Source organism: Tachypleus tridentatus, chromosome 1, assembly GCF_004210375.1.
Source record: "Tachypleus tridentatus isolate NWPU-2018 chromosome 1, ASM421037v1, whole genome shotgun sequence".
In the NCBI taxonomy this organism is placed as follows: domain Eukaryota; kingdom Metazoa; phylum Arthropoda; class Merostomata; order Xiphosura; family Limulidae; genus Tachypleus; species Tachypleus tridentatus.
Genome location: NC_134825.1, coordinates 77183193 through 77207140, shown reverse-complemented (window position 1 = coordinate 77207140; position 23948 = coordinate 77183193). Strand labels below are relative to the sequence as shown.

Below are 23948 nucleotides of genomic sequence, written 5' to 3'. Positions count from 1 at the left end.
TGGTTAATGCATTGAATACTTTGTTGAATTCTTAATGGCTTTTGATATACAGCTAAAGAGCTGGGAAAATTGCAAAAGTTATAAGACATTGCCTCTTTTTTTCAGGTTATTATTCTGTGTTCTTTAGTGCATTACTTAATTAAAGTAGCAGTAAATATAAGGTAGAAATAGTACTAGTATCAATCTCAAGCTGTTCAAATGAGGTTTTCATTTTCTTAGGCTGATATATTTTCAAATTAATGACAATTAATGGCAGATTGATTTTAATGACTTTTAAAGGCCTTAAAATTTTATGTTTTTGAATTTAATGGCATTCAATGGTGTGCAGGAACCCTGTAATATATCTAATCTTATAAGTTTAATTTTGTTTTTAACTAATGTACCTTTATTATAAAGACTGTTTTGCATTTTACACTTTATATACGTTTTTATACCAAATCTAAATCTCCTCAGTTGGCCAAACCTCATGAGATATTATAAAAATTATAGCTGAAAGTACCAATACCAATGTAGATATCTAAGCAATGAAATAATACATTCAAGTTTTTATCAATAATAACATAAGAAAAGAATATTCAATTAGCTATGATCATTACAGGTTGAGTTTTAGTTTCAATGTAAATAGTTAACTTGTTTTGATCAAAAAATCAATATTAATTGTGATTTAGTTTTTATTAAAAGTAAATGTTCACTTAGTTGAATTTGATGTAATGTCTATCTTAGCATCATAAGTATTACATGAAGTAAAGAACAAAATGTCAGTCCTTCACTTTAATTAAATTTAATGGGAAATTCACACTTTACACTGTTTTGTATTGAAACAAAACCTTGAGGTTTATTAGATGAATGTTATCTTAACTATCAAGAGATGAAAGCTTTGGCAAAATAGAACTTTTGTTTTCACATGTTGTCAGACTTGGATCTGCAAGTGCTTGAACCAGGTATTACATTTTATGGTATCATTTCTAGATACAGCTCTGGGGTGGGGTGTTCCTTGAACATGAAATTTACATGTAATTAACAAGTTCAGGACAATGCTAGACCCTGAGAGTCCAGCAGTAGAGGATGCTCTTTCACTCTGTACTTCTGTTACTGGTATGGCCAACTGCATGTGTGCCAGCCTAGCTAAGGTCAGATATTAGACTTCATTCACTAGCCAACACAGTAGAGAGTTGTAAATACGAACAAGCTCAGAAATGAAGTCCTCCCAACAAACCAGTAGCACTTTCATCATCAAACAGGCTTAATTTTGCCTAAAAGTAACATCTTGAATTGGACAGAAATGCTTTTTCTAATGCAAAAGTCCATCTTTTCTTGTGGGGTAAGCAAAGCATAGATTGTCATTCATAAACAGCTGAAGCAGGCCACTACCTTATGACACAAACTAATGTGGCAGGGGTTTAGTTTAGAGAGAGAGAAATCTGAAGAATTCTCTCTCCAACTGGGGTGATCAGGAACATTGTGGTTCTTCTTTGTCCCCTTTCATGAAAGATTATTGAAATTAGCAGGGGGTTTTTGTTTGTCTTTTATTTTGACTTTTTTGGGTGAAGGAGTGAGGTTGGTCATAATATTAATGAGCGATGAGCACCGGAGAAACGAGCCAGACCAGATCCTGAAAAGTAGATGTCAAAGTAAATGTGAACATGAACTACCTTATGAGCAGAAGCTGTTGCCTTTTATATAGCTGGTAACTTGCAACTATCACTGATTATCAGATGCAATGTATGAAAAATTCAGATGTGATGACAGCATTATCTATCCCAATTTCAATAACTGAACTTCCACTAATCTCTTCTCCAATGTAACAGGTGTGCAGCAATAATGATGTGTATTTTTTGTACAATAGTCTTGGAGCAATCACCCAGTCTGGATTGATGTAGTGGTCACATAATCCTACGTGGATGCACCAATCCAAATGCTTATGGTAAATGCTACAGCACAGTTAGACATTTCTAAATTAGTCTCCTAACATATCATTTACAGAAACTTTTGCCACTGTGTTTATTGTTTGCTGGTTGTATTTGAAGTTAAGACAAAATTCTGTAAACCCAACTGTTGAATAACATTGATGGACAGTGATGATAACTAATGCCTTTTTGATCTTCTCATATTTTACTTTTGAGAAAAGATGCCTGACATTTAGACATATTTATAGTGTTTAAAAACAAAACAAAAAAACACCAGCTTAAACATACAAAAAGTACATAGGATGAAATACATTACTTAATATGTTTAGCTATTAAATAATTTTAATGAATATCTTCTAAAATTATGACTACTATAAACTAGTAATTCACATACAACAGCCACGATAACAAGATAAATTGAATTATATCCCAAATTAAATACAATTAATATAAGTCTGTTTTATGTAGTTAAAATCACAGAAACCTCAACTTGTAAAAGTCATGATGTTAGTCTCTTGCTTTTTGTCCCATAGAAATGTTTCCTTGTAACAAAATTTTATGATTCCTCACAGTAGAGGTCCTTCCAATTTATGTTAGAGTTTGAACACTTTTTATCCTCTACTAAATCAAAGAACTTCCATATGTTTACTTTCATGTAAACATCTGTTGCCCCCAGAGTTGCTAGGAAAATGCATCCTCCTCATGCACATGTATCTATTTTAAAGGCATATGTCAAACTGCAAATATTACAGTACTTCACTATTTCTGGAACTCACCTTTTGGAAAACCAAAAATTATTACTCAGAAGGCTATGTGTGAAAAAAGACACAGAACCAGGTTTTTGGCATAAGATGTTATTTTTTCAATGTGATTTGGTATTAATACATGCATAAATTATGAACAAAATCAGCTAATTATAGCATTCTTAATTGATATCAATGATCTGTTTACTAATTTTTTTCAACTATTCCTATTGATATCCTAATGGTACCCATGTAACCAAAGACTTGTGGTACATTTATAATTAACTAAACATATCTACTTTAAACAAGTATTCTAAATGAATCACATCTTCATTTATACTCTTACTAAACACTGAACCTGAATTTTAGCCAGATAAAAACTTATAAAACTATAACTGAAGGAAAAAGTATGTCTACACTGACCTCGGTAAAACAAATTTTCAAATGTGCTACGTTACTAGTAACATTTCTTTCAAGACTTTCATAATACCATGCATAAAAACACAGTAAAAGACTGGGCCACAGACCTTCCACTTTTTAAATTCTGTAATGTATCAAGTCATAAATGCTACATTGTTCTGCACAAACAATAATTATCATCTTAGGAAGCTATAATACCTCTGAAGATTTTTCTGGTGAGATTGGTTGCTCTGCAGGAAGCAACTTTTCCTGACACCTGTTAGTTTGTACTGGTTCCCTGGTGGGCTCAAGGAGGCCAAGGCCCGAAGCAAATAGAGGAATGGAAGGATTACGTAACTGAAAAAAAGGTGATGTTGTCATCTAAATAATTTGTGGTTTAAATATTAAAGAATTATGTAATTCTATTTATATCTTATTTAAGAAATAGTTTGAAGACCACTGCAGAACTTGAAATACTTTTCAAATTATTTGACAAACTAAACTTGGGAAGCAAAACCTGTAGCTACAGTTCTATACAAGTAAATGGAAATTTGTACTTGAGACTGAAATAATGCTTCTTTAACAAGACTACAAGCATTTGTAACAAAAGAAAGCTTCTGTGCTTAAACATAATACCAAAAATTAAGGTACAAGCCCTAAGCTGTTTATATGCATGTATGTAGACAAATGCATAAAATATTTGACCAGTTAAAAGAATCCACTGTGATGTACATCATTTCTAATTGTTTTACTGAAAAATATAAGTTAAAGTAGTGATTCAGCTTTATAGTAAAATAACAAATTATACATAATATGCATAAAATGCAAAACAACATGCAAAAATAATTTCATCCTTTGACAAAAGTATTTATACAATCAACACATTTCATACAAAACCCATCTACTGCTCATTATTTGCAATTATCATAACTGAAAACTAAAACCATGATAATGGTAAAATAAATAAACAATTAAGTACTAAAAAAGAAACTAGAAATTTGTGATCCAAGAAAGCAAGAAAATAGTTGAAACTAATGAGTACAGTAATTATCTCAAAATGGCAGTGATATATTTCAACAAAAGAAAGAAGCTTTTTTACCAAAAAGCACTGTAATCAAAACACACATGAACTGGAACAACTACAACATCCTTCACATGTGGGAAACCAAACAATATTTTTTTCAAAATTTAGAAAAACAACTGTTCAAGCAGATTGGCAGAATTCTCAAATTGCTGCAAAAGACTTCATACAAAGAACTGAGAAAAGATTTAAAAAATTTGTAAGTAAACAACACAATATGTTAACAAGGTAAATGTCCACATGTGAAACCACAGTTCAAGACTATGCTAACAACCAATAAATAAAAGAAATGATTGGAATTTTCAACTGAGCACTTGAAGAAGCCTGGTTATTCTTCAATGACATTTTTTTAGCCAGTTGAATACAAAATAGAACATTTCCACCATGAAAGCCACCATAAGTTTGAAGGAAGTAATAAGAAATATGTAAAAAAAAGTTCATAATGCCTAGTATTAACCCTTTCGTAACTGGGCACATGTCAAAGGCCATATCATTGCTTTTATTTATTTGCATTCAAAATTTTATTGAACAACTATTTTATGAATTTATGTCAAGTTTTAGAATCAAACTGTAGATTGTAATACAAACATTAATATAATATATGAGTTAATTTCTTAATTTTAAAGTAAATATGAAAAGAACAAACTTAAATATATACTTTAGTGAGTCATGTGGTATGTTGAATGCAGCACTGTTTAAACTTTGATGTTTGTGATGTTAAAATACTAAGTTTATTGTTTTGTACAAATTAGGAACTCAAATTACCAAATTTAACAAGCTAGAATATAAAATGATAACCTCATATCTTTTCATTTTACTGAGATATGGTTTATGCACTAGATCAAACAGTTTACCCCATTCACATCTTTCAACATTTTAGAAACAGTTCCTTATATATGCTTACTTCAATATATGACATGTGAATAACCAGGTGACAGCTTAAAATATCCCCACAGTGGTTTTCACAGTCACTTTAATCTGTGAAAAACTACCAAATTCTTTGAAACCAAGATTTTGAGAAGGTAGAATGTGTCTTTAGTCTGCTTTATATATCTGAATACAACTTAGTTACTAAACTTAATAAATTATAGTGGAATTCTATAGTATTAGTAGTTATTTATGATGTTTTGGTTAGTCAACTGTATATATAAAACCTAAGAAAAAATTTTGTTTGATATCCTTCACATGCAAAATTTTAAAAGGCTCAGCAACCTATGTCCAGAAGCAACCAAGTTCAAAGCTAGAAAAAATAACTGTTTGCTTTACTCCTTGATTTATTGTTCTATATTTAAGAAAAAAACAGGTTTTATAATTTCTCTCTAAATAATAATAATATATGTATAATGTATAATAACTGAAATGTGACTATATATTACAAAACACTGGTCCACAAACACAGCCAAGACAGGGAAGACTAAAGGTTTGTTTTATATTATTGGATACGTAACGAATGCATGTGCATGGTGTCAATTTAACTCATTTACTAGCAATGTTGGCTAAGCATGACTGGAAGGTCAATATAATAAAAAATAATAAATATATATATAAATATAAAGCATTAAAATATTTAAGCTACTTAGACTAAACATTTGTATTCACATATTATAATATGTAGTCATTCTAGCACGAAAAAAACAATTTATATTGATTTCCTAATTTTTTAAATTTTTTATGATGAACACAAGGTTAGTTAATTGACAGACCCCACACAGTTAGGGTATAGAAAATAACATAAAATACAAAGTCTTACTGAAAACAAACATTTGAAATGTATTTGGGGGGCTGTAGAGATTACTCAAATATTACTTGAGATTTTTAGGACAAAGAATAGTTTTTTGAAACGTAACATAAAATCACTTTGCACATAGACTAGTAATAAAACAGACTTGATATTTTAACAAATAAATCTTTAATAAAATATTTCCTCGAAAAATCTTATTTTTTGTGTACAAAAACTTGTAACCTTCACCAGAAGTCTACCAAATTTTGAGAAAATGCACGTGCTGTATCAAAAGTTATAGTGCAAATACTTAACATGTGCAAATGCATACATGAACGTGTGTACATTATACTGACCCTGCTGCAAAAGGGTTAAATATGGTGGAAGTTAAGTGATGGTACTGACTTTTCTTTCTTTCTTTGCCACTGACCACTTGTAGAAGGACCAATTAATGTTGCAAAATATTAATACATTCTGCACTGTTATTTGTTAACCCAATACTAGAAGGATTATTAGATGAAAGTTTGTATTCCAGTATAATAATAACAATAATTGTTCTGGAAAATCCACAAAGGAAGTTTTAAAAAACTGACCATCTTAGCCCCTATACTTGAATCCCATTATAACGTTGTGTACTGACTTGAAGGCTGCTGTACCAAAAAGGAAACCAAAGTCAACTGCAAAACTCAAAGCTGCATGTGTTGAATGAAAGAAAAAAAATTCTTTGGAAAGATGCCAGAATCTAAGTTTCAAAATTTAAAAAAATTACAAGCTGAAACAAAGCACATGGTGAACACATTAGATACTAAATATGTCCATATACTTATTAGTGTGCACACATTATTTTTTATTTTATGAGTTTTATGTAATAATTTATTTTTCTATAAAGCTGATTCTCTAATGTATATTTTGCAAGCGAACAATTAAAAGTGTTAGCAATTACTTTCTTTATCTTTAACTGGCCAAATTCTTTTTGTCTGTTTGACATTAGAAGATGTCTAATTTCTTCCATAAAAAAAAAATAAGTAGTATTCCAAAATAATCAGAACAATGTATGATTTCTTACAGCTGAAGAAATGAACGTTTTTTGTTTTTAGATGGTAGTTACATTCATAATTATGAAAAGAATTTGAAAGATATAACAGCTTAGTCACAAAAATTTATTGTGACACAGCAGTCAAAGAACTGATTTATTATTTAAGAATATAAGATCTGTTATTTTTCTATAACCTGTTATAAATATTTGAAGTTAATATTTTTAAATTTAATTAACAATAAAACTAGTTTGTTTTTCTTTACAATATCACTTTAAGAAATTTTGTTTGTTTGTTTAGAATTATGCACAAAGCAATAGTTTGCCCACCATGGGTATCAAAACTCAGTTTCTTGCAGTGTGAGTCCACAAACATACTGCTGTGCCACTGTGGGGGTTTAAGAAATTTTATTTGCATCATGATGTATTCTTATAAATCCAAGTAAAGTGCATTACTTGGACTTGCAATTTCCAATTTTAAATTGCATTTACAATTATAAATCAATACTAGTTTATGTTACTATAGGCTTATATCATGCATATCATACTGTATTCTTACGGATTTACATATTTACATCTTACTTTTTCCTTATAGACTCACAGCTATACTTTGCTATGTACTACCTAACTTATGAATTATTATTTTAACATTTGATTCTCAGAAAAATTTACAGTGGAATGTATTTTCACTGCAAAGAAGGACTAAGATAAAGAATTTTTGAAAAATATGTTCTGAAATACAAAATGTATAAAGTTTTAGATGAGATGCATAACATTAACTTAAGAAATGTGTATTGGCATTAAATTAACAGACTATATACAACTACTTCAATAACATAATCATAATTCAAACAAATTCTGGGTTTTAATTTAAATAACAGTTTGTTCCTCATATTCATATAAAACTACACAAAGCTATCTGCACTAGCCATTCCTAATTTCAAAGTGATAAGACTAGAGAGAATTTGGCTAGTCAACAGTACTTACTACAAATGTTTTGGCTGCTTTTACTTGACCAATTTGACAATCATTCTTACAATGCATCCATAACCCCAAAGTGTGAAGAGTGTGAGAGAGTGTGTGTGTGTGTGTGTGTGTGTGTGTGTGTGTATTTTTTAAATGGTAACCAGATGTGAACAATACACCCTCAAGTTTACAGTAGAGCACTCTACCTGCTTGGCTATATCCAGCATTAATTTTGATTATTATTTTTATGTACTTCTAACTACTACACAACCCTACTTAAATCTACGTATGTTTACATACATACAAGATACACAAAATGATCATGCAATGCTATTCAACCTGCAGCTACAACACAGAAGACATTTGTATTCACATATAATTTGAAATATCTATATCCTCTCTAATTCTATACCCTCTTGTCAGAATAGTTGTTTTGTAAACAGAAAGATGTACTGAAGTACACTAGACAAAATAACAAAAATTTAGATGTGAAAGAAATACACACAAAACAGTAAGTACTCAAATGGCTTTCCGGATCATTCTGAGATTCAATACTCTTTATAATTATGTAAACTGCAATGAAGATAGCATACTACCTAAACAGAGCAAAACTATAGGTCTTAGATGACTACAAAAATCTGTTTTTAGGAAAAACACAATAAATAAAAAGATTACAAAGGGCATACTGAGCTAATTGTCTTGGTGGTAAACCAAAATACAGCTATATTCATGGTGGAAAAGAAAATAAACCTTGTTCCAAAGACCACACAGAACATGGAAGGTATTCATTTTCATATGAAACTTTTTTTTTACCTCAATGTGTTCCACAGTTATTCAAAAAATACTAAAGACCAAAACAAAAGTGATAAGACCTTTTAAATAAGAGAGCAGACCTTCCAAGTCTTAAAAACAAAAACAAAAAAAAGGAACTTCTATTCTTACCCTTCTTGGAACCTGTCAAAAAAAATATTTACTCTAATTCCAGTTGTACACCTTACAAATATGATTTATTAATGCTGGTAAATCAAGTACAAATGTTTGTCAATAATGTAGAATTTTAAAAACTCACATGTGGTAAAACTTCACCTTTGATATCAGATTAAATTAGTTATAAAAATCTCGATTTCTCCCTACCTTGCAACTTGAAACTGCTGTTTACAGCCTTATGAAGAAAATGTTTAGGGGTAACAATAAATTTTCCTATTGACTAAAGCTACAACCAGGTAACTTGGTTGTACCATGACTAATGAAGTGGGGAAGTGAAAATAAACTAACACAGCATTCAAGCAATGTACCAGTTTTGGGAACAACCACAGGATGCAAATGATTTTATGATGACTTTCTAAACACACTGTTGTCAAAATACATAAAAAAATACAGTTTTAAATAACTATGCTTATTGTTGACTGTTATTCAGATATTTATGTATTTGTTCTACACAATTTATATCTATTATCTAATTAGAATCTCCACTGAGAACTGCTCTTGAAATTTTGAACAAAAATTGCAGATTTTAAGACAGTGGCATTTATTATGTACTTATCAAAAGTTAAGTTATCTCCACCACTCAAAATAATTAGGAACAGACAGTTTTCTATATTCTAACTAAGAGAAAGCACAATTACAGTTAATAAATAATTGCAATGCCAAAATACCCAACACCTAGTATCAGGTGTCCAGTCCCACGATGTTATATGCATAACACTGATATTCAAATTAAAACAAAGTTGCATAGGTATCTAGGTTGACAACAAAACATTGATAAGACTTCATAAAATTTACAGATATATAATATACTCTCTTATAACACTGCTAATTCTAACACATTAAAACGGAATGGATGTATACTCCTTTACAGTGATAATAGACTAAAAATGATCCTCTGTAGTAGTATCAACTATGATTTAATTACCACAGAGGTCAATGGTGGACCCAGCATAACAGACTGGGACGTTGCAAAAGATTTTTTATAATGATGCTGTGTCTAGCATTACGTGCTAAATATAACAAAAATTCCCTTGTAATGCTGATGGACCCAACACATTTATCTGCCACAAAACAAACACTCCTGATTACAGATGAGTTAAAAATAGCAGCCAATAATCATAAAAGGAAAAAATACCAGTACTGAAAGTTATAATCACAACAAAACACCATACCAGTGTAAAAACAGACTACAAAAATGAAAAATTTACTCAAATCAGTACCATCTTTGTTTTTACAGAAGTAGAACATTAAGAGGGTATAGTAAGTATGACAAAGATCCAAAGAAAATAAAACATTTCAACATGAAATCTTACTTCACTAGAAGTCATCCTGATGAGAGTACTCCTGTGGTAGGCATGAGAAGAAAGACACACATGTAGAAAACTCTGGTATGCTGAATGTCAACAGAACTTTGATATTACAATTTGTATTCTAATGCAAGACTTTATAGTAACAAATGTCACAGTCTTAGTTTTAGTAAAATGTACAAATGTATATAGACAAACTTTAAAATACATATACATTATTTGTGTCCATTTTGGACTACATTAGGATGCCACAAAGCCAAATCATGACTTTACAAACTACCATGTCCTGCTATATACAGTTTTACCTCAAATAAAACCCTTAACTCCTGTACTGACACAAATCACAATTAATGATTCAACTATCAACTATAAATACAACATGGATAAGAAGCTCTTTTAAGACATTATCAATGCATGATTAAAAAAAAAAAAGAGTGAAAGGTGTTCAAAAAACAAACACAAATATCCTATTTTATTTAAAATAATTTAGAGTAAAACAATTATTATATTAGTCTAAAACAAAATTTTGCAAAAATGATATAGGTTCACTCAACAACAGGCATGTCAATGACATTTATGAAAAAGAGAGGAAAAGGTATATAGCCTGGCGCCAGAGGCGCCACAGCGCGGCTCAGCCGTGCCTGACTAGGGGGGTCCGGGGGCATGCCCCACTGGGAAATTTTTAAAAAATGGATGCTATTTGGTGTGATTTGGTGCAATCTGGGACATCATTTCTTTATGTTTTTTGACATTGCAATGTTGGAAAAGTACACAATATATATCATATAAAATAACAAAAGGAAATTAAAAGACTAAATCAAACTAATAAAAACTATAACTTTCATTTACAGTTTTTAGCAGATTGATTTATTCTTTTAATTTGCATTCATTTTTTAGAAGATATATCAAAATATCTAAAATTAACAAATAAAATAAAAAGTAAATAAATGAAATTTAAGGTTGTTTATTTGCTATTTATTCAGTTTAATTTTTTTCTAAATCAAAATATATTAGTAATATGAGTTAATAAAGCCAAAATAACTCAGTAAATATTTCAAATACAAATCATTTCATTATTATCCTTTTTTGTCATCAATAACATCATCATCATCAACTACTGGTATGCTGCCAATTAAATGTTTTACAGTCATTGTCAATAACTACTTCTCTGCTGCATATATGCCATACAATTTTCAAATCACATAAAATTACTCTTTTGACTAATCATGACTACCTACAGTTCAAATTGTTCATCTATGCAATCCTGTCATTATACTACTGGTACCTTAATGTCAGTGAATTTTCCATTCTTTCACAAATTGACAATACAAACTAAAACAGCATATGAAGGAAAGCTATGACATTGCTTAAAAATTCAACTACTGATATGGTTCAATATTAAACTACTGATATCAGTGATATGCCTCAGAAATTAAATTTTGTACAGTCACTGACATCAACAACTACTGCTCTGCTGCATGTATTCCATTAAAATTTCAAATTACTTAAAATTACTCTACATGACTACCTACAGTAAAACTTGTTCATCTATACAATCTTGTCAGTAAATTACTGGTACCTCAATATCAGTATATTTTTCATTCTTTCACAATACAAACTGAAACAGCAAATCAAGGAAAGCTTTGACATTGCTTCAAAATAAAATTAATGATATGCTTTAAAATAAACCACTGGCACTGTATGCTGCAGATAATAATAAAATGTTTTTCAGTCACTGATATCCACTTCTGCTCTGCTGCATAAATTACAGTCAAATTTCAAATCACTTAATTTCCTTTAATCAATCTTGGCTACTTTCCTCTTTTTCGAGACAAGGGTTTCCAGTGCTCTCTTCCGAGCTTTTTTTCTCTCCTTCTCTGAATGGGCAGCTCTCTGTGCCTCTGCGGCTTTCTGAACTTTTTCTTTAGCCAAGGTGGCTGGGCCAGATTTCACAAAACCATAGACCTCAAGCCTTTCTGCCCTTTTCTTCTGATTCTCCCTCAGCTTTGAGGTATACTTTGAAGCTGCTGATCTAATGTCCTTACACATTCTCTTGTCTACAGGATCAAAATGAACATCTTTCCTTTTAAACATTTCAATCTCTGTTGTTTTTTTGGGGCGTAGAGAATATTTTATCGTCTGGTATGCACATGATACCAGACCACGAGACCTGCAACGAGACGAAAGGAGACTGCCTCCAAGATGGCGGTCAGATTTTTTTTTTCTGCAATAAACATTGAAAAAATACGATTTCTCCTCAAAAACCACCTACCCGCCCCCAAATCGCTCATATTTTCTCCTCAAATTTACATGAATCTCGTGGGTGATCGTTGGCCGTTTGAAAACTGCGGAAATCCGCGTTTCAGCGAAAAAATGGCACGCATGCAACAATTGAAATTTTCATAATAATTACTCAGTGTATTTTCTCTATGTGTTGTTTATTAGTGATATAAATTACCCTTAATCATTTGCAGTCCTGTAAAAATTACCAAATGGTATATGACACTGCTTTTGCCTTTTACTATTAGATATTTTGGGCACCTCACCATCCAGTACACAGCACTACTCTTGAGTTACAATGTATTTATCCAACCTTACAAGATCACATTTTCCCTCTAAAGTACAATGTTGTGGGGATGAAGGTAAGAGGTACCTCTTTCATTATTAAGCAAGCACTAAATAATTTGTTTTAAATATTTTCCTTTTCAATGACTTAAAGATAAAACTCCTGAATTAAAATAGATATAGGGCTAGAACAAACATAGCCACATGTCAGAGATGCCAACTATTTCAAATGACTGAGCGTAATGATTGTAGACAGAGCCCTTTATCATTTGTGGCTATTAGGCCTGACCAATGTCTCTAAGCTGCTTATTATTATATTATTATTATAACTATCATTATTTATTACTGCTTCAGATTGCTCATTTATGACTGTGTTTTGTGCATTTAATAAATGAATTTAAAAAAATTCTTTTGAAATTCTTTTTCATATTCTGAATTCTTACTCATAAATGTCATTATCTGCATCGTGTCTTTACCTCAGCCTTTTGTTGGTGAGATACCGATTTTGTATGTCTGGAACAATCGTTTATCCCACCATGGGTCACAGAAAAATCAATATGACAAACTGTACAAAATGCATGACTGTCACTGACTTTTGATGCAATGACCAGATATTTTGCACTATACTCTTTCCTAAATTTTTGATTCACAGTTTTAGTCCTTTTAGATTTGCCAGAAACAAGACAATCTGGTGAACTAGGCCTCTTTTTTCCATGTTGTGAATGATCACATTGGCGTTTCTAAGCTGCTTAGAAAACGAGAAATACCCATGCAATTCCAGGGCAAGTAGAGAACTAACCAAATCAGTATAAATAATGCAGTTTGAGTACTACTTAGCTTCCATGTAATCCAGGGCAAGAGAAATGGAGTACAGTTCAGCAATGAACACAGAAACTGTGGAATGGATTCTGCATTCAACCACCAAACCACAACAAACCATGGCAGAGCCCACACAATCACCTGATTTTGAACCATCTGTATAAATAGGAATGGAAGGATAGTTCAAAAGATGTTCAGCAAATAGCAGACAGTATTTCCAACCAGGAGTGCCTGCTTTCCTCAGATGGCTTAAAGATAGGTCACAACTGGGGACTGTAAGAAGCCATGGTGAGATGGGCTGACCAGTGGATACAGCAATGTTATCGACATACCCAATTCATCCAACTGCACCTGGATACAAAGGCCAAAAGAAGCAATAGCAAACATCAATGTTCTGAAAATTGATGGCCCATCGAGGAAGAAAAATACAACCCCAGATGAGATGCTTTGGTAAGGAACGAAGTTTCAAAGAATATAGTAAAGGCAGTTGCAGACAGCAAAGGTGCAAAGAAGGTTCATGAGACTCTGAGTATAAGCTCTGAACTGGGGAGGTGCAGAAAGCCCCAGTGCAGAACTGAGGTCCTTGATGATGAATGGGGTCCAGCATCATTATGGCCTAGGGTCTGGCAGAGCCATAGATCAATGATCCATAGTCAAGTTTTGATCGAATAAGAGCATGATATATCTTTAGCACAGAACGTTGATCCACTCCTCAAGTGGTGGAAGAGAGGACATGAAGAATGTTCAGCGCTCTTGTACATTTGACCTGTAGCTGCTTGATGTGTGGTATAAAGGTCAACTTATGGTCAATGATAAGCTCCAAGAACTTTGTCTCAGGAACCACAGGAAGAACAACTTCACTGATATGGAGTTCAGGATCATGGTGAATACCCCATTGGAGGCAAAAGTGCATGCAAACAGTTTTAGAGAGAGAAAATGTAAAGCCACTTGCTGTGGTCCACTTCAGTAAACAACTGAGGGCATTCTGTAGCTGCTGCTCAATATACCTCATGTTCGACAACTGACATGAGATGTGAAAGTCATAAACATAGAGCCCATTTACAACAGTGAGAGAGAGTTGTTCAGTGATGGAATTAATTTTTATACTGAAAAGTGTGACATTCAGAACACAGCCCTAGGGGACTCCAAGTTCCTTTAGAAAAGGACAGGAAAGTGTCAAACCCACACGAACTTGGAATCTCCTGTCCATTAAAGAATTTTAATATAAATGGGTAAATAGCCATGTAACCCATATATATAGAGGTCTCACAAAATGCCATACCTCCATTTTGTATCATAAGCTTTCTCAACATCAAAGAATACTGATACAAGATGTTGTCATTTGAGAAAGGGCTTCTCTAATTGACGTTTAAAGTAAAATCAGGTGGTCCATGGTGAAGCACTATTATTGGAACTCACACTGGGTGGATGAGAGGAGTTTGTTTGATTCGAGGAACCAAACAAGATGAGCATTAATCATCCTCTCTAAGGTCTTACAGAGACATTTCATCAGAGCAATTGGATAAAAGTTTGAAAGAATCTTGGGACCCTTCCCAAGCTTAGAGAAAGGTAGGACAATCACCTGGCATCAGACATCAGGAAAAACAATCAGAAGAATAGCAACAGTAGCAGGAGATAGATGGTGCAGCATTTCATAGTGTACATCATCAGGTCTGACCGATGTAATGCCAGACCAATAAAGGACCAGTTTGATATCCACCAGTGTAAATGGATGATCGTGGTCATAAAGACAATCAGCTCGAAAGGAAAAAGGTGATCACTCTGCCCAAGTCCTGATGGTTAGTAAGAAGGTGGAGGAAGACACAGAAGTGGTAGATACCTGGCAAAAGCTTTCACCTAGAGTATCGGCAATGCTCCCGGGTATCAGCTACTTCCTGGCAATCAGAGAGCAAGATCGAGAGGAAAACAGAATTATACTGCCCACTGACCTTTTGAGTCTTGTCCCATATGACTTTGGAACTGGTGGTAGAGGATATGCTGGCTGTGAACTTAATCCAAGAATCCTTCTGGCTTAGAATTCTTATCTACTGAGAATGTGTACGGCCTGCTGGAAAATGTTGCAGTGCGAAAGTGTGATACCTACATATCCCAGAGGAGGTGAATTGAAAGAACAGAACTTTCCCCTGGAAGGTCACCTCATCACGTAGAGGAATCCACACCAATGGGTCCCTTAGGAATAAATGAAAACAATAGTGCTTATACATTCAATACAAGTTTAGTTTTATCAAATTTAGCAACTCACTGTTTTTCATTAATGGCTGTTATGGTTTGAGGTAACTGTATCTCAATCTTGAGAAGTCACAGGATAGTGATCTCAACATATAATGAAATTTATTTTCACATTCTATTCGTATGTATAAGCTATTATGGCTTAAAGATCAGTGGAAATTTGCATAAAGACCAGTAAGTAATAAAAGATAAATTAAATGACATTTTGCTAGAATAAACAATATTTGTGAACAACTTTCACAATGTGTTTTCAAAGCTTGCTTTACAATTTTATATTTCATTTGAAATATGATGTTGCAGCATGATGTGAAATATTTTTGCAGAAAAAAGATGAAGACTTAGTAAAATCATTTTGCTACATCTATTTTCATTTTGTTGACATCGATGATGTGTTTGGTCACATTCACATTCAGCTTCATTAACCTAATGTTTGAATTGGCAAAGAATCTCACTGACAAGAAATTAAAAATATATACATGTATATAAAACAGGTTATAAAACTTGTTACCTCCTGTTTAAAAAAAAAGTTGGCTAACAACTTTGGTATGTAAAAAATGCAATTTTGTGATGTATACCAGTAAATGTAAATGCAGATGTATGCAGCATTTTTGATTCAAAGGAAAAGAAAATGTATATTTTACAATGTGTGTTTCCTTATAGCAAAGCCATATCAGGCTATCTGCTTAGTCAACCAAGGGGAACCAAACCCCTGATTTCACAACATAAGAACTTTATAAGAAAGTTCAAAATGAAGGAAGTAAGTCATAAAAAATAAGTAAAGTTTGACAAAGTTAATTAAAAACAGTAAGAAATATAGTTTTTTCTTTAAAAATATCACAATGAAATTGTTAAAAATTTTCAATGTTACAAACTCAAACAAATATCACAAAAAATATTTGCAGAAACTGAATAATCTATAGAAAATCTAGTTTGAAATTTATTTCATCATTATTTCATTTTTTTTTCTTTCTTTTTTCCATAATGGGAAAAAGAAATCTTGCAACATGTGTGTTGAATCAAAGGCTGGAAACCAAAACTTAGAGAGTCTAAAAGATCCATAACTCTTACCACCTTCTACCTGTTGGTTTTATTAAACTTAGATCTATGGAACCAAGCATCTTACTGTACTAGAGTGGGAATGTTCAGAAGAAAGTCTGGAGTAAACTCAATTTTTCACCAAGGAATAAACTTACCAAAGTTTGTAAGCCACCACTACACTAGACCTGACTAACTGGTGTTGGCATTTCAAAAATATGAAATAGCAGGGTCTACTTTCAAGACACCAAACTCAAATCCACATGTGAACATGCATACAGATTACAAATGGAAAAAATTTTTGCAGGGTGTTTGAGATTAAAAGACTGGGTATCAAACCTGAAGAGTTTAGAAGTAGAGACTTTTAGAAATCATAGTTCTTCAAAATGTTATGCTCATTTTATCATATGCAACAGAATTCACAGCTGAATACATTCTCCAAACATATGCAGAAACACAACTTTGAAAAGAAGGTTATAAACAGAAAGGAAACAAATGTAATCATGTAAAAACTTAGAAAGGGACTTTGTGTAAGTACTACAACATGACAAACGGTGGAAAGATCAGAGATTTCAACAATTAAGGAACAAAATGTACACCACCACCAAAGAACCTAGAGGTGACTAATTTTTGAGAGATATTACAAAACTGCAAATGACAGATAGGAGAAACTTAACTGAAGAATAAAAAGCATACTTTTTGGTAGAAACCAAAAGAAGTAACTGTACACCATAGTTGATATAAAGTATTACACCTGAAGCAAATATATATTTCTCAAACCCAACTAAAAAATAACTTATAAATAAATGCACTTCTGATGCAAACTTGCAAGAATTTAAGTATTCTGTTGTTCTCAGATATATAAACTGATATCCAAATACAACTTAATCCACACTCCAGGATCTTGTTATGGGTGCATAGATCAATGTAACACAGAAAAATTGAAACAATATTCTTTACAACCATTAAATCGTAAATAATTCATAACATTTTATTCTTATTAAGTATAATATTTTGATTTTCTAAGTGAAACTGTACATAGCTTGAGTAATTCAACTACTGAAGTTTTAATGTATAGTCAAACACATTTGTTGAAGAATCTATAGCAGGTACATTACTATTTAACTTTTGTAGATACTTGTTTTAGATTTTTAATTAGAAACAGTATGTATACAAATGAATGGTGAGGTTTCATGACATTACCATTATGCCTCTACTACAGTACCCAGTATTATACTCATATCCACTTATTAAAAACCCCATGTAGTTTTATTAAAAAGTGTTTCATTTGAAGAGTTCTGTTCTAATGAATATCCTTCAAGTAAAAGCATCATATGTTCTTTCTCAGCTGAGCTGAAGCCTGTTTTATTGGTCCAATGACAATTTAGAAGAGAGTAAAACAAAGTTTTGCCACATGAAAACAACATGCAAAGGTTGGTTCAAGTCTATATCTTTGCAAGGATTGGTCTGGTTTGTTTTGAATTTTGCACAAAGCTACTTGACGGTTATCTGCGCTTTTTGTCCCCAGTTTAGCAGTGTAAGACTAGAGGGAAGGCAGCTAGTCACCACCACCCACTGCCAACTCTTGGGCTACTCTTTTACCAATGAATAATGGAATTGACCATCACATTATAATGTCCCCACAGCTGAAAGGGTGAGCATGTTTGATGTGATGGAGATTTGAATCCTCAACTCTCAGATTACGAGTCGAGTACCTTAACCACTTGGGCCATGCTTGGCTCCAATAAATTGGAAGAAACAAGTCAATTGTATGGCCCCCAAGGAGTCCTCATACCTCTAGACTTCTTTCAGCAAGGCTATGTGAAGAACATTAAGTAGAGTGAATAGATTGCTGATCTGGCTCATGACAAAGCATCAATAGAGCAACTGGAAATGTTTTGTGAGAGAATCTTGACTGAGTATGGACAAAAATTATCAATATGATGTGTGCCATGCTGTTATTGGTTCTCACATTGAAGTTGTATGATATCATTGTAAAACCTTTTGAAATGGATAAAATTGCATTTACAAAAACTTTCAAAGTCAATGAATCAAATAAACAAAAGTTCAATGCACACTGAGTATTTGTTTTTTACCAATATGCTTAGAAAACCCCACCATTCATTTGTATACACCTTGTACATATGAAGAATTTTAATAACACTTTTTTCTTGTTTCTTTATCCTTACTCTTACTGTGGCTTTCTATACTAAACTTTCATAGGGTAAACTTACCCTATGATATTTTATAGATTAACACAAGGATCAAGCTTATCATTTATACCTTTATCAGTATTATTAAAAAACAAGAAAAAAATCCCCACCTTATACGAAAGGAGATATAGCATCTGTTACTAAAAAATCTAAAATGTACATTTTTCCTGCCACAGATGGTACAAGCCAACAGAACATTGGGGTTTTAACACTACCCTAACCAACACAAAGGGCTGCACTGACCACTTATGTTAAAAATAAGGAATATTTAAATTTCTGCATATTTTTTCTTGATATTATCAATACTTCATTATAATGCACAGTTTTTATTGATGGTACAGCTACTAAGGATACTTCCTGCCCTCTCTAATTTTCAACAACTGACCAATGTTAGCAATCAGTCAATAGCACAATATCACCCACTATCTGTGCTAAGGTACTGACTGTCACTTTCATCGTGCATGGAACATTTTGTGGTATTACATGGATTCAAACCCGCTCACCAGGTCTAAAATCCACAAGGCCAAGCTTCACCCAATAATAAATTATTCTATCAAACAAGAAATCCATTTTCACTTGTTTTATTACAACACTAACACTTTGAAAAAATACTACAATGAAAATTTATCTGAAGTGGTATGAAAACAGCACTTCCTTATTACCATTAGTATAATAATGGTTTTAATTTGCTACTGAGTTGCATAAAAAATACATATTTATGAAAAACCTACTTGTAACTATAACACTATGTAACAATATTTTTACTTTTTCTTGTTCCTGGGCAGAAAGTGTTATTTCCCCATTGCTTGTACCTAAAGTGAATGGAAAACACCTATTTTTCTCTTCAAACTTTGCTTTTATGACCTGGGTAATGAAATTTTCAAATTTCTCCATTTTACAGAACATTCTAGGTAGATACAGTGTTGAGTAGCTGATAGAGAATTTTCTCAAACTTACAAGAATTTTCTAAAATGTTGTAGAACTTACAAGAATTTTCAAGAACTTTCCATAGCAATATATATATACAGGGGCTCATCACTCACCACTTCAGTTTATTTCTAGCTGCCTAAGTGAACACAGACCATCTGACCTTATCAGAGATGGCATCAAGAAGCTGCAAGCATTCTGCTATATATGTGGCCAATTTATCAAGACAAGAGCAAAAAAGTACTCTGTGATTGCATCTGCTAAAATGTGTAAAGCCTACAAAGAATATTTCAACATGCCTGTCGGGGATCAAGACAAATCCTGGGCATCTCATTTTACCTGCGAGCACTGCAAAAAACTTTATAAAGTAAGACAGACAATTTTTGCTTGCTTGAATAGTAAGATTTTATATTATACAAATTTTAGACCTTTTAAAATTTCAATATCTTAATTTTTTTTAATTTTCAATAGTATAGAAAAAATATCACATATAAAATATTTTGCATGAACCTCTTACACATTAATTGTGGATGAAATAAATTTATTCTTCCCAATAACAATTTTATTTTGCTTTTTTGCAGGACAGTACAGAGGGGAAAAAGAGAACCATGAAGTTCACTATTCCAAGAATTTGGTGTGAACCCACTGACCACTCAAGTAATTGCTTCTTCTGCATAGTGGACTCTTCCAAACATCAGGCTGGCAAGAATGCATCTGCTATCATGTATCTGAACCTTCCACCATCCATCGTCACACTGCCCTGAGCTCCATGTACCCACTCTGCCAGAGAGAAAACATCCATCCTGAGAAGAAAGCAGCAAATCAGAAGAGGAGGTAGACGCTGAAAATCCAAATTACAATTAATTTCAGAGGTGCAGCTGGTGAGAGAAATCCATACTACCCCAACCAAAGAGACCTCAATGACTTGATCAGAGATCTTGGTCCAACAAAGTCGAATCCTGAGCTTTTGACATCTAGGCTCAAGGAGTAGGATTTGTTAAATGAAAGTGTACAAGTTCTTTGTGCAGTGGCACAATGTCAAGTGTGAGCCACCAGTGGACTACAGAAGGTGTTGTTCCCACCATCACACATAAAATTGGGTCTTATGAAACAATTTGTCACAGCTCTTGATAAGGAGTCTGTAGCTTTCATGTACCTTCAAGACTTCTTTCCTAAGCTGTCTGAAGCAAAGGTCAAAGCTGGTGTCTTCAGTGAACCACAAATAAAGATGATCCTGGGAGTGCACAGAATTCCCCAAGAAGCTCAGTAGGAAGGAAAAACTGCTTGGAGCAGCTTTGTTTGAGTGGTTCAAGGCTTCTTGGGCAATCACAAGGCCAAAAATTATGTGGAACTGGTTGAGACTCTAGTGAAGAACTATGGCAAAATGGGCTGTAGGATGCCTCTGAAAGTCCATATCCTTGATGCTCGCCTTCATAAATTTTAGAACATGGGAGCATACTCAGAAAAGCAAGGGGAGCACTTCCCCCAAGATATACTGGACACTGAATGCTGCTACCAAGGAGTGTACAACAAAAACATGATGGAGGGCTATATTTGGGGGCTGAAACATGAAAGTTATTTACATTACAGTCACAAATCTCAAAAAACTACTCACTTCTAAACATATTTGTTCCTTTCTGTATAAATACATGTAAATCTTGATTCATATGCTGTTTTATTCAGACCTTACGAAAATGTGCAAATTTGCCTGTTTTTACATTGAAAATAGGTTAATTTCTAAATTTCATTATCAAGGTCACAAAAGCAAAGTTTGAAGGGAATAATGGCCATTTTCTGTACTTTTACAACATAAACAATTAAGAAATAACACATACAATCCAGGAACAGAATTTGTGTTACAGAGAGTAATTATAATATCCACAGAAATTATTACATCAAACTATTCATATTTGAGGCAATAATTCATGACTAAAAATATATATATTTTAATATTTATAATACTTGAAACATGCATGCATGGTGCTTGAGAAACTTTATGTCAAAAACAAAGATTGAACATTGTGAACCATTCATGTAAAAAGTAATTAAAATAATACTGAATCGGTTCGGGATCCCAGATACTGCTAAAAAGGACCAAGGTTACATTAATTTTTAAATATATATATACATTAGTGGTCAGTTAGAGAAATTTATATCTTGTTGGAATGTACAGACACCGTGTTTTTTCTAGCACTTTTATTCACACTGCAAATTCAGTCATGGTGAAAGTTACAAAATATTTCTCATCAGATGTTAGAACAAACAGTGAACAAAAACTCAGAAACTCCTCCTTGGAATAAGCCACAGTGCACATTATTTGCTTAAAAACATTAAATACATTTTAAATATTTTTTATCACATTATTGGTAAATGCTAATTGAAATATTTTATTTTTTGGTGAAAGAGTATTCTGTGAAAAAATACTGGACATAACTATGGTTTTAGAACCTTTCCATAGATAATTATGTTTACAGAAAATAGGCTAGTTTTACTAATTCATGCACCGAGTGATTTTTTTTGCTCTATGTAGTTAATGCTGTTATGGTTCTCATAATTACATTACAATTGTGTATAAAATGAGAATGTTCTTTAGTTCTATGATTAACATAAAACTTCATTGTCTTTGTTTAATGATGACTTAGGAGTTATAACATTATTTTTTTTCCAATACAAAAGTGCAAAATTTTTTATTATTTTCAAGTAAATGATTTAGGAAAATATGATTTTAAGATTATTATTTTCTTACGGAAGTGTTTCCATTATCCCTTTATGAAGAGTTCAGTGGAATGCACAAAGGGGGAGGGACAATAATTCCCCCTAATAATTCTTATTCATACATAGTTATTTTGATGAGTGTAATGCTATGTATTTCTATGAATATGAAACATGCATGTGTTGAGGTGTGTGTGTGTGCATGCACTTCCACATATACATACATGAAAATTATATAAGCATGAAGTATGTATCTGTAGAATTGCAGTTGTTGATTCTAGTTATTAACATAACATTACAACAGATAATGCCTGTTGTTGTAGCACCTAAGCTTGTTGGGAATGTTCCATCTATCAGACAAATTCCAAATGCTGATGCTAAACTAGCTTGCTATCATGGAAAACCAAGTAACGGGACAAAGCTCAGTTCTTACAACCACAACATTTTAACTCTTACTGCCTTTCACTGTCCACAGCCAGTTGTGGGAAGAATTTATTTATCTGGCAGTCATTATATCTGTTACTTAAAAAAAATGAAAAATAATGGATATAAAGACTAGAAATTGAATAAACTAGTTACACTTTTTGATAATAAGAAAATATTTAAAAACTACACTTTCAATTATGGAAAATATCTTATGGATATGAGCATACTATGACACAAAAACTAAATTCAAGTATCTGGGTTTGTCTTGGTTTTCTTGTATTATACTTGAACAAATCTCCAAGTGAAAGGGAGGAAGATGGGTACATAAGAACTATTAAGGTATGGTTTGTAGTTTTATTTAAGATCATTTCTTTCAATTTACAATCTTTTTGTCAGGGTGATGTTAGAAGATTCATGTTGTAAAAATTTTATGCCATTTTATGGTGGTGTTATTTCTACTTTAAGAACTTTTACGGGAAATATCTTCCCACAACAGCTGAGTGCAGACAGTGAAATGCAATAAGAGTTGAAACATCACAGATGTAAGGACTCAGGTTTCTGTAACCAAGTTGATCTTCCATAACTGCTAAATAGTTTAACATCAGTGCTACAATTTTGTCTGATAGATGGGATATCCTCAGTGCATTTGGGTGCTATTACCACAGGAATTATCAGTTACAACATCAAACTGACAATTAGGACCAACAAAGGCAATTCTACCAATGCTTACTTAATATTTATTTTATATTAAGTTCATTACTGTTTTATGGTGCTGATTTTAATCACCTATTAACAATTAAAGTAACTGACAGTACGAGACCTATTTATTTATTTACTCATTTATACACACACACAAGT

General features: G+C 32.5%; 1 protein-coding gene across 5 annotated transcripts in view; it reads right to left on the bottom strand.

Annotated features, from left to right (window-relative positions):
* Positions 1 to 23948, bottom strand: part of LOC143252946 (uncharacterized) — a 55344-nt gene that overhangs the window by 15252 nt on the left and 16144 nt on the right. For 3 of the 5 annotated variants that reach the window (XM_076505852.1, XM_076505862.1, XM_076505873.1), the window contains exon 5: positions 3269 to 3406. The exons of 1 other annotated variant lie outside the window; for it this stretch is intronic. In XM_076505852.1, coding sequence (XP_076361967.1) covers positions 3269 to 3406 — 138 coding nt within the window. Of the gene's footprint in view, positions 1 to 3268; positions 3407 to 10149; positions 10181 to 23948 lie in introns of those variants that run through there. One more of the 5 variants, XM_076505888.1, reaches the window with a different exon arrangement.